The sequence below is a fragment of the Aotus nancymaae genome, unplaced genomic scaffold (genome assembly GCF_030222135.1).
Source record: "Aotus nancymaae isolate 86718 unplaced genomic scaffold, 86718_ANA_hifiasm-v0.15.2.pri h1tg000016l, whole genome shotgun sequence".
Taxonomy (NCBI): domain Eukaryota; kingdom Metazoa; phylum Chordata; class Mammalia; order Primates; family Aotidae; genus Aotus; species Aotus nancymaae.
Genome location: NW_026988428.1, coordinates 64,818,932 through 64,837,327, shown reverse-complemented (window position 1 = coordinate 64,837,327; position 18,396 = coordinate 64,818,932). Strand labels below are relative to the sequence as shown.

General features: G+C 40.8%; 1 protein-coding gene across 1 annotated transcript in view; it reads left to right on the top strand.

Annotated features, from left to right (window-relative positions):
- The window catches only part of LOC105732592 (ovostatin homolog 2-like), a 46,580-nt gene extending 34,747 nt beyond the window's left edge, over positions 1 to 11,833 (top strand). The window contains exons 25-35 of the mRNA XM_064376804.1: positions 58 to 139; positions 750 to 906; positions 2,941 to 3,015; positions 4,443 to 4,608; positions 5,357 to 5,568; positions 6,872 to 7,081; positions 7,679 to 7,803; positions 9,189 to 9,279; positions 9,651 to 9,719; positions 11,000 to 11,102; positions 11,781 to 11,833. Of these exons, the coding sequence (XP_064232874.1) occupies positions 58 to 139; positions 750 to 906; positions 2,941 to 3,015; positions 4,443 to 4,608; positions 5,357 to 5,568; positions 6,872 to 7,081; positions 7,679 to 7,803; positions 9,189 to 9,279; positions 9,651 to 9,719; positions 11,000 to 11,102; positions 11,781 to 11,833 (1,343 nt within the window). The remainder of the gene's footprint in view (positions 1 to 57; positions 140 to 749; positions 907 to 2,940; positions 3,016 to 4,442; positions 4,609 to 5,356; positions 5,569 to 6,871; positions 7,082 to 7,678; positions 7,804 to 9,188; positions 9,280 to 9,650; positions 9,720 to 10,999; positions 11,103 to 11,780) is intronic.
- Positions 11,834 to 18,396: the final 6,563 nt, after the last annotated feature.

Genomic DNA, 18,396 nt, shown 5'->3' with positions numbered 1-18,396 from the left:
CTTTCTCTTCTCACTTGCTTAGGTTAAAAAATAATTTCTTACAATGTTGTATTTTAGGTTATCAAACGCAGTTGTCTTTCAAAAACTCTGATGGTTCATATAGTATGTTTTGGCAGCAGAATCAGAAAGGAAGCATATGGTGAGATATAAAAATTTTATTTTATATAATAGAGGAATTATCTGAGGAGGGCTTGCAAAGAAGTGAGGGAGGATTGTGTCCAGTGGGGATTTAGAAGAAAAGTGGGTTTCAAAGTCAATTTATAGAGAAGAAATAGATAAAACTAAAAGACTTGTGATTCTAATTCTAATGCAACAATATACCTTCAGTCTCACGATTTGCTCAGCAGTCTAATTGTTTCATGACAACCCCTATGTGTGCACAGCTGATGAACTCCACCAAAGAGGGCACATCTTACTCTGTGCTTCTCAGAGTCCCACATAGATTCAGGAAAGTGAAATTAGAAGAACTTACATCAGTTCTCTCTCCATGTATGGCTAAACTAATGGGCTATACAGCAAGACCTTTGGGTGCAAACATGCTGAAAATTACCTACTCTAGTTTCTACTTATTGCTAGTCATAATATTTTCCTGACACAAAGGAAAGAACGACTATTAATAAAGCCTGGTTTACTGTAGATGAGTGGAATGCACACCTTACCCAAAGAGAACAGTGGTGACGAACCTATGGAATTGCTGGCATCACCACTTCCTTTTTATCTAACTTTTGCTTTGGTGATTTGCGTTGCAGGCTCAGTGCTCTTATTTTTAAGACATTGGAGAGAATGAAAAAATATGTATTAATTGATGAAAATGTTCAAAAACAGACCTTAATCTGGCTTTCAAGCCAACAGAGAAGGAGTGGCTGCTTTAAGAATGATGGCCAGCTTTTTAACCCTGCCTGGGAGGTAAGAGAAGAGCAGTTCCAGGCTTTCCTTGCTCCTGGGTGTTGCCTGCCTTGTCCTACCTCTGGCCTTCCTGATCTGGAATATGAATATTCTTCCTGTGAATAGGAAGCCTTCTGAGCCACTGTGGTCCTGAGCCTGTGGTGGGTTGGTCAGCAGCACCATTCCTGCTGCGTGCATGTTTAACCACAGCCTGGATGTGACTCCTTCTGAGTCTCTTGACTGCCTTACTCAATCTCTAGTCCTTCCCGAGTCAGTGCTCTTCAGAAACTAAACTAGAAATAGAAGGGTGGGGGAGAGAAAGGGAACCTAGCAAAGAAACTTTCATAAATGTGGAGACAGGCAATGTATAAAGGGAGGGGGCTGTGAGTATATGAGGAAGGAAAGTTCATTCCTGTCCATGGATGGCAAGAAAGTTCTGGGGAAAATATCTAATAATTCACATTGTTTCGAAGCGAGTTTTTCTAAGACCCTCTCAAGGAAAAATTCAAGGGCCAAGCTTGCCCCAGAGCCAAAGTACAAGAGTGGTGAAGTACATCCTTGGCAGAATCCAACCCTTTTTCTGCCCATATTTAGGTAAATCCCTCCCTTCCAACTCCCTTTCTTTGCAGATAGCTGTCCACCTCCAGCCCATCTTCTATCTTCCCCCTCCCCAAGCCCCCTTTTTCTCCTCTGGAGGCTCAAAATCTCCTATCACGGCATTTTAACATGCTCTGATGGCCCCTGAAATATCCTGAGCTTTTCTTCAGCATCCTTTCTCGTAATCACCACTCCTGTTCTTGAAACACAGAATGCATATCTAATCCACATCAAAATATGAATGAAAGCAAACACCCTATGATAATTAATTTGCATGCAAATTGTATTCAAATTGCTTTGGGGCGTCTTTAATTTATTCCAAGCTTATTCCTTGCAGCAGGAGGACCCTGATGGAGAAGAGCTCTTGCTCCTTCGTAGAAAAATCAAAAACTTTCCCACGTTCTCTTCTAAAACACCTTCTCCACATCTTTCTTCTTATTGGGTTCATTGCTGGTGAATCATTGCTGATTACTGCTTCAGTTTATCTGATCTTATCCATTATTTTCTCTATAATTAAATATGTGGCGGGGGTGGGGGGGGTCGGATGTCTGTGTGTGTTTTGAGTTGAGAGAAATAAAAATACAAAGGAAAAATAAAAGCTTACACTGCAGAGGAATGGTGATACCGCTTGCTGTAATTTAGATGTAATGTGGGTCACCATATCTCATGTTAGTGCTTACCATGTGCTGTTATGTGCACCTTAAACACTTGGTTTCTCAGAAATATTTCTTTTCTGAAGAACAGAGGGGTTGTCTTTTGCTTAAATAGATAAAATAGGAAGCTTGTACAAGATCAGTCGATCTCAAATGCCATTCTGAATGCTATTGGCATCAGAATCACTAGAGCACGCATTAAAATGTATTTCGCTGTCTTATTCCTGAGTTTTTTGAATCAGAATCTCTGTGTGGATGCTGTTGATTTAAGTACCCCAGAGGACTTTCATGCACAGTTTGTAAACCACATGATTTATAAATACATTTCTCATTTTACATTGCAAGAATCTGAGACTTGACTCTGGTACCTCCTAGGGTGCTTTTCTAGGGATTTCCGGGAATCTTCACAGCAACTTTCTGCCTCACCTCATTAGAAGCTCTTTGTTGGCTTTTTTCAGATTTATACCAAATGGAGACAGTAGAGTTCTGTGAATTCCTTAGAATGCATGCTTGACATCAGACCACATACATACGATTATATATGTTATTTACTGTATTTGAAATTAATTGTCATAGTAATAACAACTTAATAATTATTATTTAACTATTGCGTAGAGTCTGAATGAATTTTTGCTCAGATAATATGATTATTAACCATCTAATTTAAAAACTACACGTTCAGGTGTTTTTATGAATAATGGTACTTGTTCCAATATTTTCTTTTTATACCTAGTTTTACTTCAAAAGAATACTAGTTATTTTGTGCTCTGTTGTCCCGAATGACTCATTGTTCCTTTGTTTTCAGGTTGGAGATGAAGAGGACATTTTACTCACTGCATATGTTGTTGGGATGTTCTTTGAAGCTGGGCTCAATTTCACTGTACGGATTCCCATCATCTTCTGATTTCAGTCAACTGATTGCACATTAAATAGACTGTAGAGTCAGAGTCACTTGAGATTCTAAGACTGGATGAAACCCCAAGAGAACACATTTATTTCATTACCACCCTTTAAATTCATGTTTTTCAAACTGTTTTTATTCGTAGACAGCTTTGATGAACCGGATTGGGTTTCTCCCTAGGGAGAATACACATATGCACACATAAATGAGTTATTCACACAGTTTCAGGCATACAAAACTCTCCTGAAGTTCAGCCATGAATTTCAGATTGAGAACCCCTGCACTAAGTAAAGCCATAGCCTAGTATCTGTTTCTCTCTGAAGAAACAGTAAATATTTTCAACTCAAGCGTGGCTCACCCTAGCCGCCTCCCAATCCATAGATTAGATTTCCAAAATCTATTCCTGAACTAAGATGCTAGGAATTGGCATTAGTGTACCTTGAAAATTATCTTCAGAAATGTAAGCCTCTATTTTAGTCATTAGAAAAAATAATCTTAGGCCTACAATAAATTTGAATGCTTTGCCACATAGAAGATATTCATAACTAAAATGTTACTGATCAGCTATAAAAACTGCCATTTTCTTACTAAATTTTATTGGGCTGGACATGGTGGTTCACACCTGTAATCCAAACCCTTTGGGAAGCCAAGGTGGGTGGATCACCTGAGGTCAGGTGTTCAAGACCAGCCTGGTCAACATGGTGAAACACTGTCTTTACTTAAAATACAAAAATTGGCCAGGTGTGGTTGCTCACACCTGTAATCCCAGCACTTTGGGAGGCCGAGATGGGCGGATCTTCAGGTCAGGAGTTTGAGACCAGCCTGGTCAACATGGTGAAACTCTGTCTCTACTAAAGATACAAAAAATTAGCCAAGCATGGTGGTGCGTGCCTGTAATCCCAGCTACTCAGGAGGTTGAGGCAGGAGAATCACTCGAACCCAGGAAGCGGAGGTTGCAGTGAACTGAGATCACAACATTGCACTCCAGCCTGGGTGACAGGGCAAGACTCTGTCTCAAAAAAAAAAAATTAGCTGGGCTTGGTGATGCATGCCTTAGTCTCAGCTACTTCAGAGACTGAAGCAAGAGAATCGCTTGAACCCCAGAGGTGGAGATTGCAGTGAGCTGAGATCATGCCACTGCACTCCAACCTGGGTAACAGAGCAGGACCCTGTCTCAAGAAAAAAAGAAAAAAATTATTGCTTGTGTACTAATAATGGCATTAGAAATTTATTTTAATATTTTTGAGGAATAAAACATATATAAAAATGGATTTGTATGTAAAATATACTTCGAGTATATATTATTCACGTTATAAACAATAATTCGTTTAAATGTTCAACAAGCTCATAGAATGTTCGGCTATCAATATATGATACAATTTATGATTCTTCTTCCTGACCAACAGTTTCCTCCTCTACGAAGTGCACTCTTTTGCCTTGAAGCGGCGTTGTACAGTGGTGTCACTAATGGCTACACTCGTGCAATTCTAGCTTATGCTTTTGCCTTAGCTGGAAAAGAGGAACAAGCGGAATCCTTACTCCAGACCCTGGATCTATCTGCCACAAAAATAAGTAAGCATTCTCATTCATTGTGGCTAATGAAGGCGATCTTGGAGCGCAGTGAGGAAGCATTCTACGCAGTCACGTAGGCGCTCCCTCTTCACTAGTATGTTTCTATTTCTCTTATGGAATTCATCAGTGACCTTCATGCCTTTCAAGAACACTCCATATTCTAGACTTTCTTCTTTTGCTTTGTGTTAGCTTCCTCTCAAATGAGCCTGGTGACCAAGCCATAGGCTATCATAACTACTTGGGAAGCTAATCACCCCTGCCAATTTTGAGCCTAGAAAGTTGCTGTTTAAGTCTGTACTAGTTTGCTATAGCTGTCATAAAATACCAAATACTGGATGAGTTAAGCAACAAAAGTCTATTTTCTCACACTTCTGGAGGCTAGAAGCACAAGTTCAAGGTGTTGTGTGGTTTCTTCACTTGCAGATGACCACATTCCCCTTCCGTCTTCACAAGATCTTTTGTGTGTGCACAGCCCGGCTGTCCCTTTTGTGTGTCCAATTTTTTTCCTCTCAAAAAGACACAAGTCAGATTGGATTGTGGCCCATAAGCTTCATTTTAACTTACCTCTTTAAAAAGTCTCATCTCCAAATACAGCTACATTTTGAGGTACTTGGAGTTAGGGCTTCAGCATATAAATTTTAAGGAACAATTCAGCCCAAACAGAGGCCAGGAATGGAATTTGCATCCTTCTTTATGTGTAATCCATGATTTTTATACAGACTATGTGAAAATTCTTCCTTTTTCTCAGATAATGTCATCTACTGGGAAAGAGAAAGGAAACCCAAGACAGAAGAATTTCCATCCTTTATTCCCCGGGCATCTTCTGCTCAGACTGAGAAGACTTGCTATGTGCTGTTGGCTGTTGTTTCCCAGAAAACTCCTGACCTCACCTATGCTAGTAAGATTGTGCAGTGGCTTGCCCAACAGATGAATTCCCATGGAGGCTTTTCTTCTACCCAGGTGATTGATGTAGGCCTGATATTAATAGTAATATGTTTAATGCAGAAGCTGTAACTCTATGACAAGTGAGATATTAATAGTAAAGTTATCATAACAAATCCTTTCTGAGAAGAAGAATCTTCGATATTATTAATCCTATTTTATTTCCTCGACAATTATTTATTGGGCAGTTATTGTGTATCAGGCACTCTACTAGGAAATCTCTAAATAGAAATGAATAAAATGAGGCCCCTTGTTCCAGGAATTTATGACCATTTGTATCTTCATTCACACAGCAAACATAGAATGTAAATCTAGAGGGCATTTTTTTGTCATAAGCACCACTCTTGGTGGTACGTTAGACACCTGATGATACTATGTTCAAATTATATATGGGCCAAAAAGAAAGCTTTCTCTCTAGTTCTGTGGGCTATAGACTTGGAAAAGCAAATGAAAGGAAGAAAAACAGGAGGAATGGGGGTATGAGAAACAATGACATATTTTTCCTTAATTGGAAACAAATTGAAAATGCACAAAAGCAGTTTTATTTCCATGAGAAAAACCATTTCTCTTTGTATTTAGTCTTAGTTTCTGAGTAAAATCATATGCTAATGAATTTCACAAAGATTGTTTCCTAATTCTGACTTCCCTTCTTTGAAGATAAGCAGAAAAACAGTTATCCGTAGCAGCCACAGGGCCACTGAATCATGTAATGCCTTAGCTTTTAGAGACGCTTTGACACTATTTTTTTTTTTTTTTTTTTTTTTTTGAGACGGAGTTTCGCTCTTGTTACCCAGGCTGGAGTGCAATGGCGCGATCTCGACTCACCGCAACCTCCGCCTCCTGGATTCAATCAATTCTCCTGCCTCAGCCTCCCAAGTAGCTGGGACTACAGGCACGCACCACCATGCCCAGCTAATTTTTTGTATTTTTAGTAGAGATGGGGTTTCACCATGTTGACCAGGATGGTCTCGATCTCTTGACCTCGTGATCCACCCGCCTTGGCCTCCCAAAGTGCTGGGATTATAGGCGTGAGCCACCGCGCCTGGCCGTTTTGACACCATTTTTAACCACAGAGACTATTTTTTATTAAAAATTTTTAGAAAATAAAAATATAATTGAGATTTGTTGAAGAAAATTAATTTAAATGTAAACAATTTGCAAAATCAAGTATATTTTCCTATTGTCCAGGATATTGCTTCTTGGTGTTTTGCAGACCTGTTTTAGGAATATTTCTAAGGGTTGGTATGAAGTCCATGGTCAAATGATAACGAATATTGTGTCATAACTGAGCTTGGGTCATTGCTTGTGCTGTTCTGTGCAGGACACTTCAGTTTGTCTTCTTGCCATAACCCGCTACATGGAGTTAACCTTCTCTAAAAATAAAAACACCGTCACCTTTAGAAGTGAAGGATCCAGTGATATTTTCGAGGTTAACAGTGATAACCGCCTATTGGTCCAAGGTTCAGAACTAACAAAAGCACCTGGACAATACACAGTAGATGTGGAAGGACAAGGTTGTACTTTTATCCAGGTAACAGAAATCTGTCTAAGAGGGTAATGAATGTTTGCCAGGAAAAAAGTCAGGCTGTCTATTCAGTTCTATGTGAAGTGTCATTTGACCATTTTGTATATTTACATGATTACTCTTTCTTTTATGTTTTCAAATCAATAGCAGAAAATGCAAGTTATCTTATGAAAAGGTACTCAGCTAAGAGAAGTTTCTTGAGGAGTATTGCTATTAGAATGTATTCTAGCTTCATTAAATTACATTCTTCTGAAAACTAAAGAATTTAATATGATTCCCCAATGATAAAGATGTAAACTGCACTAATGATAGAAATAAAGAAACAATGCGTTCTTTCTTATTTCAATGTTTTAATTTTAATTTTTGTGGGTGCATAGCAGGTATAGGTATTTATGGGGTACATGACATAGGCATGAAAAGTGTAAGAATCACACTGGGGTAAGTGGGGTGTGCATCACCTCAAACATTATCTTTTGTGTTACAAACGACCTAATTATACTCTTAGTTATTCTAAAATCTAAAATTACATTACTACTGACTGTAGTCAGCCTGTTTAATTCTTAACACAGGTTGGGTTTTCTTATCATTTACTATCCTTTCTAGACCACCCTTAGGTACAATGTTCTCCTACCTGAGAAGGCATCTGGATTTTCTCTTTCCTTGGAAATAGTAAAGAACTACTCGTCAGATAACTTCCAGACCATTTTTGACCTTACAGTGACACTCAAGTAAGTGTCATATTTTGATAGTAATTCCCATGTTAGCAAGATGGTAAAATTAAAAAAAAAAATTCACAGTAGTGAAATAACGAAATATAAATCATGGTAATACAATGAGTTTACATGTTGGTGGTGACAATTCTACAGCACACTCGCTTTTTAGCCCTCTGTCTGGACACCACAATTTAGTACATCTTCAGCTGAATCAGAGCTAAAATGAGGCAAGTATAGCACGCACTCTATGTGAGCATGATTTGAAAGCTTTCGCTGCACTGATATTCCAATGATGCTCTTTATTCTGTTGTATGGAAGTTCTCCTAGTTTTGAAAAACAGACAGTCTATATTTCTTTCTCATGACAAGCATGCATGGTCATAGAGTAGCAAGACTACGAGTGTTTATTTTTTAACTGTAAAGAGTAAAATTTTAGATTTTTACTTTTCAGAATAGAAAAACAAAATGATCCTCTTGAGTTCAAGCATGATTTATAGATGCTAAAGGCTTTTGGTCTTAGTTAATATGTGGAAAACATTGAGTAAAATTAGTTTGAGAGATATTTTCTAGACTTTCTAAATAAAAATCTCTTGAGCTCCAGGGGAACTCTTTTTTCTTTTCTTTTCTTTTTTTTATGCAGGGTCTCACTTTGTCACCCAGGCTGCAGTGCAGTGGCACAGGGGCACTATCTCAGCTCGCTGCAACTTCCACCTCCTGGGTTCAAGATTTCTTAATGGCTCAGCCTCTGAGTAGCTGGGATTACAGGCGTATGCCAGCACACCCGGCTAATTTTTCTATTTTTATTAGAGACAGGGTTTTTCACGCTAGCCAGGCTGGTCTTGAACTCTGAGCCTCAAGTGATCTACCTGCCTTGGTCTCCCGAAGTGCTGGGATTACAGGTGTGAGCCACCATGCTCTGATGAATTATAGAACTCTTAACTTAATGCCCCAGTAGTCTTATCCAGAAGCAAGAAATTGAGCTAGAAGATCTCTTGGGGACATATCTACTCTGTAATTCTGCTAAGCAAACATGTCTTCTAAGTGTTAGGCAAATCTAACACTAACCTAAGCATATGTAATATAGATTTAGAAGCTTTGTTTATCAGTTTGAACTTTGAGACTGTAGGTAAGCTTAAGAGCAGGGTTTGGGGAAGATTTCATGTCCAGGTAATTCATTGTTTGCTCCAACTTCTGTTGCTATTTATCATCTCATTCATCATCACTCTGCTCATGCCTGTTCACAGATGCTTGAAAATGACTTTCTTCAGGTATTTTCTCTTCAGCTTTTACCTGTCCTCCAGACATCTACCCAATTAGTATATATCCACCTGGCACTCTCATCAGGAGATAAGTCACTTTTTAAAATTGGTATCTAAACTAGTGTTTTCTTAAAATTTTCAGATATACTGGAATTCACAATAAATCCAATATGGTGGTTATAGATGTAAAAATGCTATCGGGATTTACCCCAGACATGTCATCCATTGAAGAGGTAATTAATAGAAGCCTAATCTTTCAGCACAAAGACAGTTACATGGAGTATAAAGATAAAATGAATACTTGTTTAGCAGTTGTTTAGCAAAACAAAACTGTAGAATTCTTCTTCAACATTCACCTTTATATTTTTCCACTAACACTGGTGAGCTGGTGTTCTTACTTTGCAGCAATTGGCAGTCAATATTTCCCATGGTTCATCACATATTTTTCTTTAGTTGCTACTTGTGCTTATGAAAACATCATGGCACGAAAAAATCTTCCATAAAACAGAATCTGGCATAGAAATCATGGACATTCAGTTCTAGAGTGATGCTCTCATTTGTTCTAATATCTATTCTCCATTTCTCCCTAATAATTTCTTCAAAGCTTGAACACCAGGGCCAAGTGATGAAGACGGAAGTCAAGAATGACCATGTTCTTTTCTACTTGGAAAATGTAAGTTTAGCAATAATTTTTCTTTTAAAGGGTGATTGGATGCTTCCATTTCTTATAGATATGTATGATGGGATTTGTAGACAGGAAAAATAAGGGACGTTAAGGATGACCAGTGTTCCACCACTAATCATCTTCTCCTTGCTAGTTCTAAGGTTATTTCATATATGCCCTGGCTAAATGACTAGATAGCTTTCCATTTTAGAAACATGATCTCCCCATTAAACACAGTCTTGTCACAGAGTAGATGTAAAACTATTTTATAATTTAACTTAAATGCTCACAAAGTTTGCCATAATTTTTTTTTATTACAAGTGTGTCTTGAAGGTTATGGTGTGACATTTTGATCTATGTAGTGAGCTGATTGTTATCATCTAGCGTGACTATATGTGAGTTATCGGAATAACACATCCATCTCTTCACACAGTTACCTCTTCTTTTCTCGTGGGGAAGCACGATCAACTCCCTTAGGGAATAGTGTATACACAGTACCTCGTTGTTAACTGTAGGCCACTGCTGTACCTGAGATTTGTAGAATGTATTTATTCTGCGCGGCTGAAGCTTCCTGCCCTTTGGCCAGCACCTCCCCCATTTTCCCATCCCTGATAACTGCCATTCTGCTCTCTGCCTCTATGAATTCCACCTTAGATTTAACTTACAAGTGAAATGTTTGTGTGTGTGTATGTGTGTGGTTTATTTCACTCCTCATAATGTCCTCCAACCTTGTCAATGCTGTTGAAAATGGCAGAAATTCCTTCTTTTTTTTTAAGGCTGAATAATTTGTATATATGTGCCTCAGTTTCATTATCCATTCATCTGTCTTCAACATTAGGTTGATTCCTTACGTTGCCTACTGTAAGTAATGAAAGAATGAGCATCGGACTGCAGCTCTTTCTTCAAGATATTAACCTCATTTTCTTTGGACGCATACCCAGAAATGGGATTGCTGGATCATAGGATAGTTCTATTTTTATTTTTCCAAGGAAACGCCAAACTGTGGCGTGCACTTTAGAGATGTCCTTTCTACGTGTATCATTACCACTCACGTGAATGCCTATGTTCCTCTAAGACTTTCAGCTACGTTCCTCCCACCTCAGTGTAAGCAAAGGAGCTTAAAATTGTATATGATTTAAGGTTAACAACTTACTGTTTTGCCACCACGTAAGTTAATTATACCCTAGATCTATTTAATTATGTAGATCATAAACTTCTGGGGATCATTTTCTCAGTGATTATCTTTCCTCAGAACTGCTACAGTGTAATTGCAATTGGTGTCATTACAGGTTTTTGGTACAGCAGACAGTTTCACGTTTTCTGTTGAGCAGACCAACCTTGTGTTCAACATCCAGCCAGCCCCAGTCATGGTCTACGATTATTATGAAAAAGGTAGGCAAGCAACAGCCATGCCCTAAGGCTGTTTAACGTGGTATTTCTATCTAACATTCCCTGAGCTACTAAACTTTCCAAAATCAACCCCTGTCTTCACAGAGTAAACAGTAGATGGCATTACTTTGTATACTGATGTCTTTATTCCATGATGTGTCTTCTGACTGAACCCATTTTCCAGTTATCAGAGTTTTTCAACACCAGAATCCTTTCAATATAATTTGAAAGGGCTCCATTTGAACTTGAAATACAAGCCACACTAAGCTTCCAGGTCGTTTTGTCGTTGTCATTGTCGTTCATGCTAAGACTGACCGTTCCAAGCTACCTCTATGCACTTTGACTTAAAAAGAGGAGTGGGGATTATCCTGAAATGTTATTTTAAAACTCTGATAAATTTCTAAAACAAGTTCTAAGATATTGCAGAGACCATACAACTGTTCCCTGAAGGTTGCTATTTATTTCTTGTTGAATATTACGTGAAGTGTGTCGAGTATTTGAATTCTGTCTTTGTTTACTAATGGAATGTGTTTCATCAAGTGTCTTAAATATTATTAGCATATTTCTGGATGTATAAAATGGGAAAGTGATTGCCTCTATTTCAAAATTATTGAAAAGATGAGGTGTAATGTGCTTATATTATCTATTGAATAAAAATACATGTTCCCTTTATTTTTTCAGAAGAATATGCCCTTGCTTTTTACAACATCAACAGTAGTTCAGTTTCCAACTGAGACAAAGCAATTGCTGGAAGAGGTAAAGAAATTTTACTACATCATAAATCATTGAAAACATGTCTGGTAAGAAAATGAAAACCTAAATAAGATAGAACAATGGTTGAAGAAAGAAAAGTGTCAGGTACTTCATTAGGCTTGTGTAGTTGTGTACTACATGAGTATTCTGGTAGTCGCTATGATTGTATTAATTTCTTTAAAATAGCTTTAAAGAATTCACAGCTATGGCCAGGTGCGGTGGCTCACGCCTGTAATCCCAGCACTTTGGGAGGCCACAGCGGGTGAATCACGAGGTCAAGAGATTGAGACCATCCTGGCCAAGATGGTGAAACCCCGTCTCTACTAAAAATACAAAAAAATTAGCTGGGAGTGGCGGTGCGCGCCTGTAGTCCCAGCTACTCAGGAGGCTGAGGCAGGAGAATTGCTTGAACCTGGGAGGCAGAGGTTGCAGTGAGCCAAGGTCGCGCCACTGCACTCCAGCCTGACGCCTGGTGATGGAATGAGACTCTGTCTAAAAAAAAAAAAAAGAATTCACAGCTATATATGTACCTTTTATAAATCTTTCATTTTTGTTTTATTTTATAAGTTGACAGGTCAGTAAATATTTACCCACATATATGTGTGTATATATATATGTCTATGTGCCTATATATGCATATTTTTATATCTAGATATCTATTTATATATACATACATACATGTATTTATTGTTTAAACAATGTTTTAAATCCCAGGTGGAAAACTATTTATTTTAACACACCGATTCTTCTGTATCAAACTTAGAAAAAAATCATGAACCACCTGACATCCTGAACAGTCTGCAATCTGCTGTCTTGTCACATTTTACTTCCCTATCACCCCATTAAATGTCATTTGCATCTGAGTCTGTCATTTTTTTTCTTCCAGGACTTTATTGATAGTTTTAGTCCTAGAAAACTCAGGGCTTTTTTTCAAAGCAACTTGAATAATTTGCCGTATTGCTGTCTACTCTAAACTCAAGTGTTTAGACATGATGGAACGCACAGTTAGAATTCTTCCATATCCAAAGAAAGAGAGAGAGAAAGAAGTTGGGGAAGAGAAATAAAGAGACTAAGTGAAAGTTGAAATGGACTCCATGTTAATTCAAGGAAACAAAAATAAACATACAAAACACATAGGCTCTAATGTATCTTCCAAGATCAAATCTGCCTCCTTAGGCCTAACCCAACGTTGCCCATCCTGTGGGAGCAAAGGCATTGCTTGTGCAGAGGGTGGGCCAGCATATCCTGTGCTCCCATCCTTACTCACTAGGTAAACACACCCCTCACACTCCAGATGTGGTCGGTCATCATCCCCGAGGGACACTGGTCAGGTACTCAGGGATGGTTGAGAAATGGTTGTGGCCTACATCAGACCACCCCACACAGTGGGCTGAAAGTGCAAAGACAGCATTGTGAAGGCAGGATGTGGGATAGGTCCTGGACATACACTGTATAGTCCATCTCAGATGAGGTGATGGAACAAGTTGGAGTGTCGCAGGCCACAGGCACTGCTCCTCACACCCCACCTGGGTGGGAGCCATCTCAGGCTAGCATCCTCTTGTCCTGCCCCAATCCTGGTTTTCTGGCTGGCTTTGCAGGCCAGAGGAAATCCTTCCACCTAGAAGACAGTCTCTCATAAGACAGTCCCAGAACATGGAATGTGACCTTGTTTGGAAATAGGGTCTTTGCAGATGTTACTAAGGCAAGAGGAGCTCCCAGTAGATTAGAGTGGGCCCTACCTAGTCTAATGACTGCTGTCCTTACTAAAAAGAGAACACACACACACACACGAGAATGTGTCCTGTGAAAACAGAGGCAGAGCTTAGAGTGACGCGTCTACAAGGCATGGGACGTGGATGGATGCCAGAAACCAGCAGAAGCCAGGAGAAAGTTGTGGAGTTGATCTGCCTCACAGCCTCCAGTAGGAACTCATCCTGCCAATACCATGACTTTGCACTTCTAGGCTTCACAACTGACAGAATAAATTCCTGTTGTTTAAAACCAGCCACGTGTGGCATGTTTTTATGAGAGCCCTAGGAACCCAAATCACCCACTTTCAAGGGTCTCATCCCACTGACTTCAAAGCAGGCCTGGATCTGTGTGTTGTCTCAGTTCTGGGTGCTCCCATGAACCTGCAGAGAGACTGCAGGGTCTTCCTGAACAGTTCCTGAGGAGGAAAGAGGGACTCAGAGGATTGCCCCGATAGCGCCCCTCTCTCCTCCTAAACTCTGCTGGGCTCCCCCACTCCCCCAGGAAGGCTTTCCTGCTAAATTCTTCCCTGCAAGTTGGCCCTGACATTAAGTGCCATCTCCCCCTGTTAACTTGAATGGACTACTCTATTCTTTGCACAAGAGCAGAAACATCTTCCTGTGATGCGCTTGTCCTAGTGGCTGGGATTTCTCTGACACACAGCTCCCCCCGTCTGCTGTGAAGTGGTCTCATTGACATCTGGGCAAGCAACTGGAAGAAGCTTCAGCCCCACTTCTAAAGGTTCACAGTGACTGGCAGCTGGGATTGAGACAGACCTGCCTTCTGCAGGTGGACTTTGGCGCTGGCCTCAGTTGTCCTTTTATAGACATTACCTTTGGATGGGGCACAATCAGCTACCTGCCGTATTTTTTATTCGTTGTATCCAGTTGTTTCTTGGAGTTTCTTGGTGAACAAAATGGAAGATATGCTTCTTCCTTAAGCATGACTGTGGCACAAGAGGCTTTTCGAAGCGCTGCTCAGGTGGCTCAGTCTGGAAGCTGGGGCAGGCTGCAAGAGGACATCTTTCAGAGCCCTCAGTATGTCATCCAAGAGGGACAGGATGGGCTCTGGGGTCTTGTTCTTCATCCCTTCCAGAGCTGAAACCAGAATGAAGCCAACTCAGATTCTGGACCCTAAGCACCGCCTCCTCAACCCCCTTCTTCCCACCCCATGCCAGGTCAGATTGCACAGCTCTGCTTAGAATCATGTTTCCGCTATAAAAGCAGTACTTGTTTCACTGTAGGAAATACTTAGAACATAAATTATTATTTAGGGAAAGGACGACAATTCACTTATTCCAGAGATAATATTGCTAATTTTTTTACAAAATAGGATTAACAATTTTTTCTTCTCATAAAATAGTCTTCTGTCAGCATAGTAACTGTCGAATGGTGACTCCTGTGTCGAATGTGACCTGGTCCTCTGTGCCTTTCCTCGGGACCTGCTTGTCCTTTCAGGTCAAGCCCTTTGATCCATCTTTCCCTCTGCCCCCAAGTTCCCAGAACAGGAAGCCCTGGGTCCCCTCTCCCCCCTTGTACTGACTACCACAGGCTGGAAGTCCATCTCCTGAGTGTCCTCTCTGGACTGGGTCTTTTCCAAGGTGCCAAGGAGCAGCTTCAGGACACCAATGGTGGTCTCTTACTGGGTGTCGAAAGCCTTCCACAGGCCCAGAGTGGTTCTGTGGGACCCAGGGACAGCTGTGTCATGGGCCTCACTGATGAGGCTGTTAGGACTAGATTGGTCTCAGGCCCACGAAGAGCCAGTTCTCAGGGACTAGAGGGAGTGAGGCCAAAAAATAATTGTCCAGAGGACATGGAGATGTGGTTTGATGGGCATCCAAGAGGAGGGACAGAGAAGAACCATCATTGCATGGTGACTTTTATGTAGGTCTTGGGGCCAGGCAGCAGGGGAGGGTTTCCTGGGCTGCAGAATGTGCTCCAGGCCATGGGAGAGGTACCCGTCCCAAGGCAGCGACTCGCTGAGCTGCATGGGGAGGATAATCTGGGTGTTGCTGAGTGCCAGCGAGCACATGGCCTGCAGGGTCTTCTCCTTTGTGCTGGGCTCCAGCGCTGAGTTGAGCCACTCCAGGATGCTCTGCACAACCTCCTGGATCTCCAGGGAAAAGCCACAGGAAGTCCCCCTAACCCTTTGCTCTCTGGCTTCCTCCTTTCCTTTTCTACCAGCTCCCCAATCTCAAAAGGCCTAGTTGCAGTCCTGCCTGTGACTTTCTTCTCTAGGCAGAGTTCTGGGTGGCAGAGGCCAAAGCAGCAGGGGCTACAGGAGAAACTGCAGAAGCTGGTGCCAAGGCACACTGGAACAAAATCCTGTCCACAGCCCCAAAGTCCCTGGCAGAGTTCCCGAGTTATTCAAGAGGTACAAGACCCTCCTGGAGACATTTCAGGGCTGCCACTCCCAGCTGGGATCAACTTTCCACCCACAAAACTACAGAGACAGCTGGCATTGCAGGAGGGGGACCAACGCTCTGATCTGGCCCTCCCATCACTAACACATGGCCTCTGAGAAGCCCACTCCAAGGCAGTGCTCCCAAAGATGCCTTCAGAGCATCCTTCCATTTCTGGTACCTATGCCAGGCAAGTGACCTAAATGAGTGAAAGTAATGGGTGTCTGGAGACTCAGAGAGTGGAGGAAGGTGTGAGAGAGTCCAGGTTGCTCTATGCGACCCCCATTTAAAATTTTTGTAGTGAAGTGGGACATGCAGATTTGTATGTAAATTCTTCCCATTTTAACATGATAACCTAAACAGAAAGTGCTTTCTAAGGTCACAGTCACTCCACCAGCTTGTTGGTTTGCAATCCACAGGCTAAGACCCCAGATGCCCCAGGGAAGCAGCATGAATGCCCCACAGGCTTCCCTGTGCCCTGCCTATGAGGCCCTCCACTGCCTACACCCCTGCGCATGGGTGTTGTAACTGAAAAACGGGTCCCCAGCACAGAAGGCAGGTGGGAGCTGAGAATTACACAAGTCAAACCTCAGTGAAAACATGGAGAAAATCGAGTCCGAGCCTCCATTTCTTAGGATGAGTGAATCATAACCAATAGAGGAGAGGGAACTGGCCAAAGCCCTGCATCTGGAGAGTGACAGAGCCAAGAGGGAGCAGGCAGAGCTCCTGCCTCAGCATCACACTACTTGCAGCACGTCTCGGTCCTGCTCTTCCATGACCGTGCTCATCAGCTGCATCCCAGCCCGAGACAGCTTAGCACTGCTGTTGGTCAGGTTCTCCATGACCTTCAGCACCAGGTGGGTGAGCTGGCTCTGACTGAGGCACTCTGCAAGTACCTGAAACAGGGGGCATCTGTCTGACCATGTCCAGGCCCCTCCTTGGCATGCCGTGGGCTGTTCTTCCTGATTAGGGGAGGAGGAAGTGCCCTCTCTAAAGAAAGGTGCACTTTGGCCCTGGGCCTGTGCTGTCTGCCCAACTCCTAGAGGATACTTTCACTGGGGTCAGAGACTTTGGGAATGAGAGAAGAAAACATGGGCCTCAGAAGCAATGCTTTCAACTAAATGAAAATGAAAACATAACATATCAAAATGTATGAGATACAGCTATAGTAGTGCTTAGAGGGAAATTTATAGCACTGTTTGTATTAGAAAACGAGAAAGGTCACACAGCAATAATCTAAGTTTTCACCTTAAAAACAACTAGAAACAGACGATACTACAGATATTAGGAGAAATCAGTGGAATTTAAAACAGAAAGACCTAGGGGAAATTATAAATAGAATGAATAGAGAAAAACAACAAAACTAAAAGGTGGTTATCTGATAATTGATAAACTTCTAACAAGATTGACAAAGAAAAAGCGAAAAAGTCAATATCAGGAATGAAAAAAAGTTTATGCAGACATTCAAAGCATAAAGATAAACTACAAACAACTCTACTCATATCAATTCAACAGGTGAAATGAACCAATGGTTCACAAACCACAAACTACCCACACTCACTCAATCTAAAACAGATGGCCCAAATAGTCCTTCAACTGTTTTAAAAATAAAACCTATAGTTGAAAACCCTCCAAAAAGACACTACATATCAACATGATTGCCATAGCAAATTTTACCAGATACTTAAACTAAAAAACAATATTCCATAGGAACATAGACATAAAAATACTCAACAAAGTACTGGTCAATTAAATCCAGCAATATATAAAGAGAATAATATGACATAACCAAGTGGGTTTTTCCTGGGAATTCAAGACTGCTTCAATATTTGAAGATCAATCAATGTAATCTGCCATAGTAATAATCCAATAAGAAAACCAACATGATCACATCAATTGATATAGAAAAAAACATTTTACAGAATTCAACATATTTTCCTATTACAGATTTTCTGCAAACTAGGAATAGAAGTAAGCTTCTTAACCTGGTGTATGGCACCTACAAAAAGCCTACAGCAAACATCATTTTATGTGATGAAAGACTGACTGCCTTCCTTATAAGATTGAGAAGCAGGCAAGGATGTCTACTCTCATCACTCCTATTCAACATGGTACTGGAATTCCTAGCCAATACAATAAGACATGAAAATGATACAAAATAAAAGTATAAAGATTAGAAAGAAAGAAATTGTCTCTATTCACAAACAAGATGATTTCTTTTTCTTTTTCTTCTCTATTTTTTTAAGAGACAGGGCCTTTCTCTGTCACCCAGGCTTAAGTGCAGTCATGGCTTATTGTATCCTCAAATTCCTGGGCAGAAACAATCCTCCTGCCTCAGCTTCCTAAGTAGCTAGGACTACAGGTGTATACCGTCAAGCCCAGGTAATTTTTTAT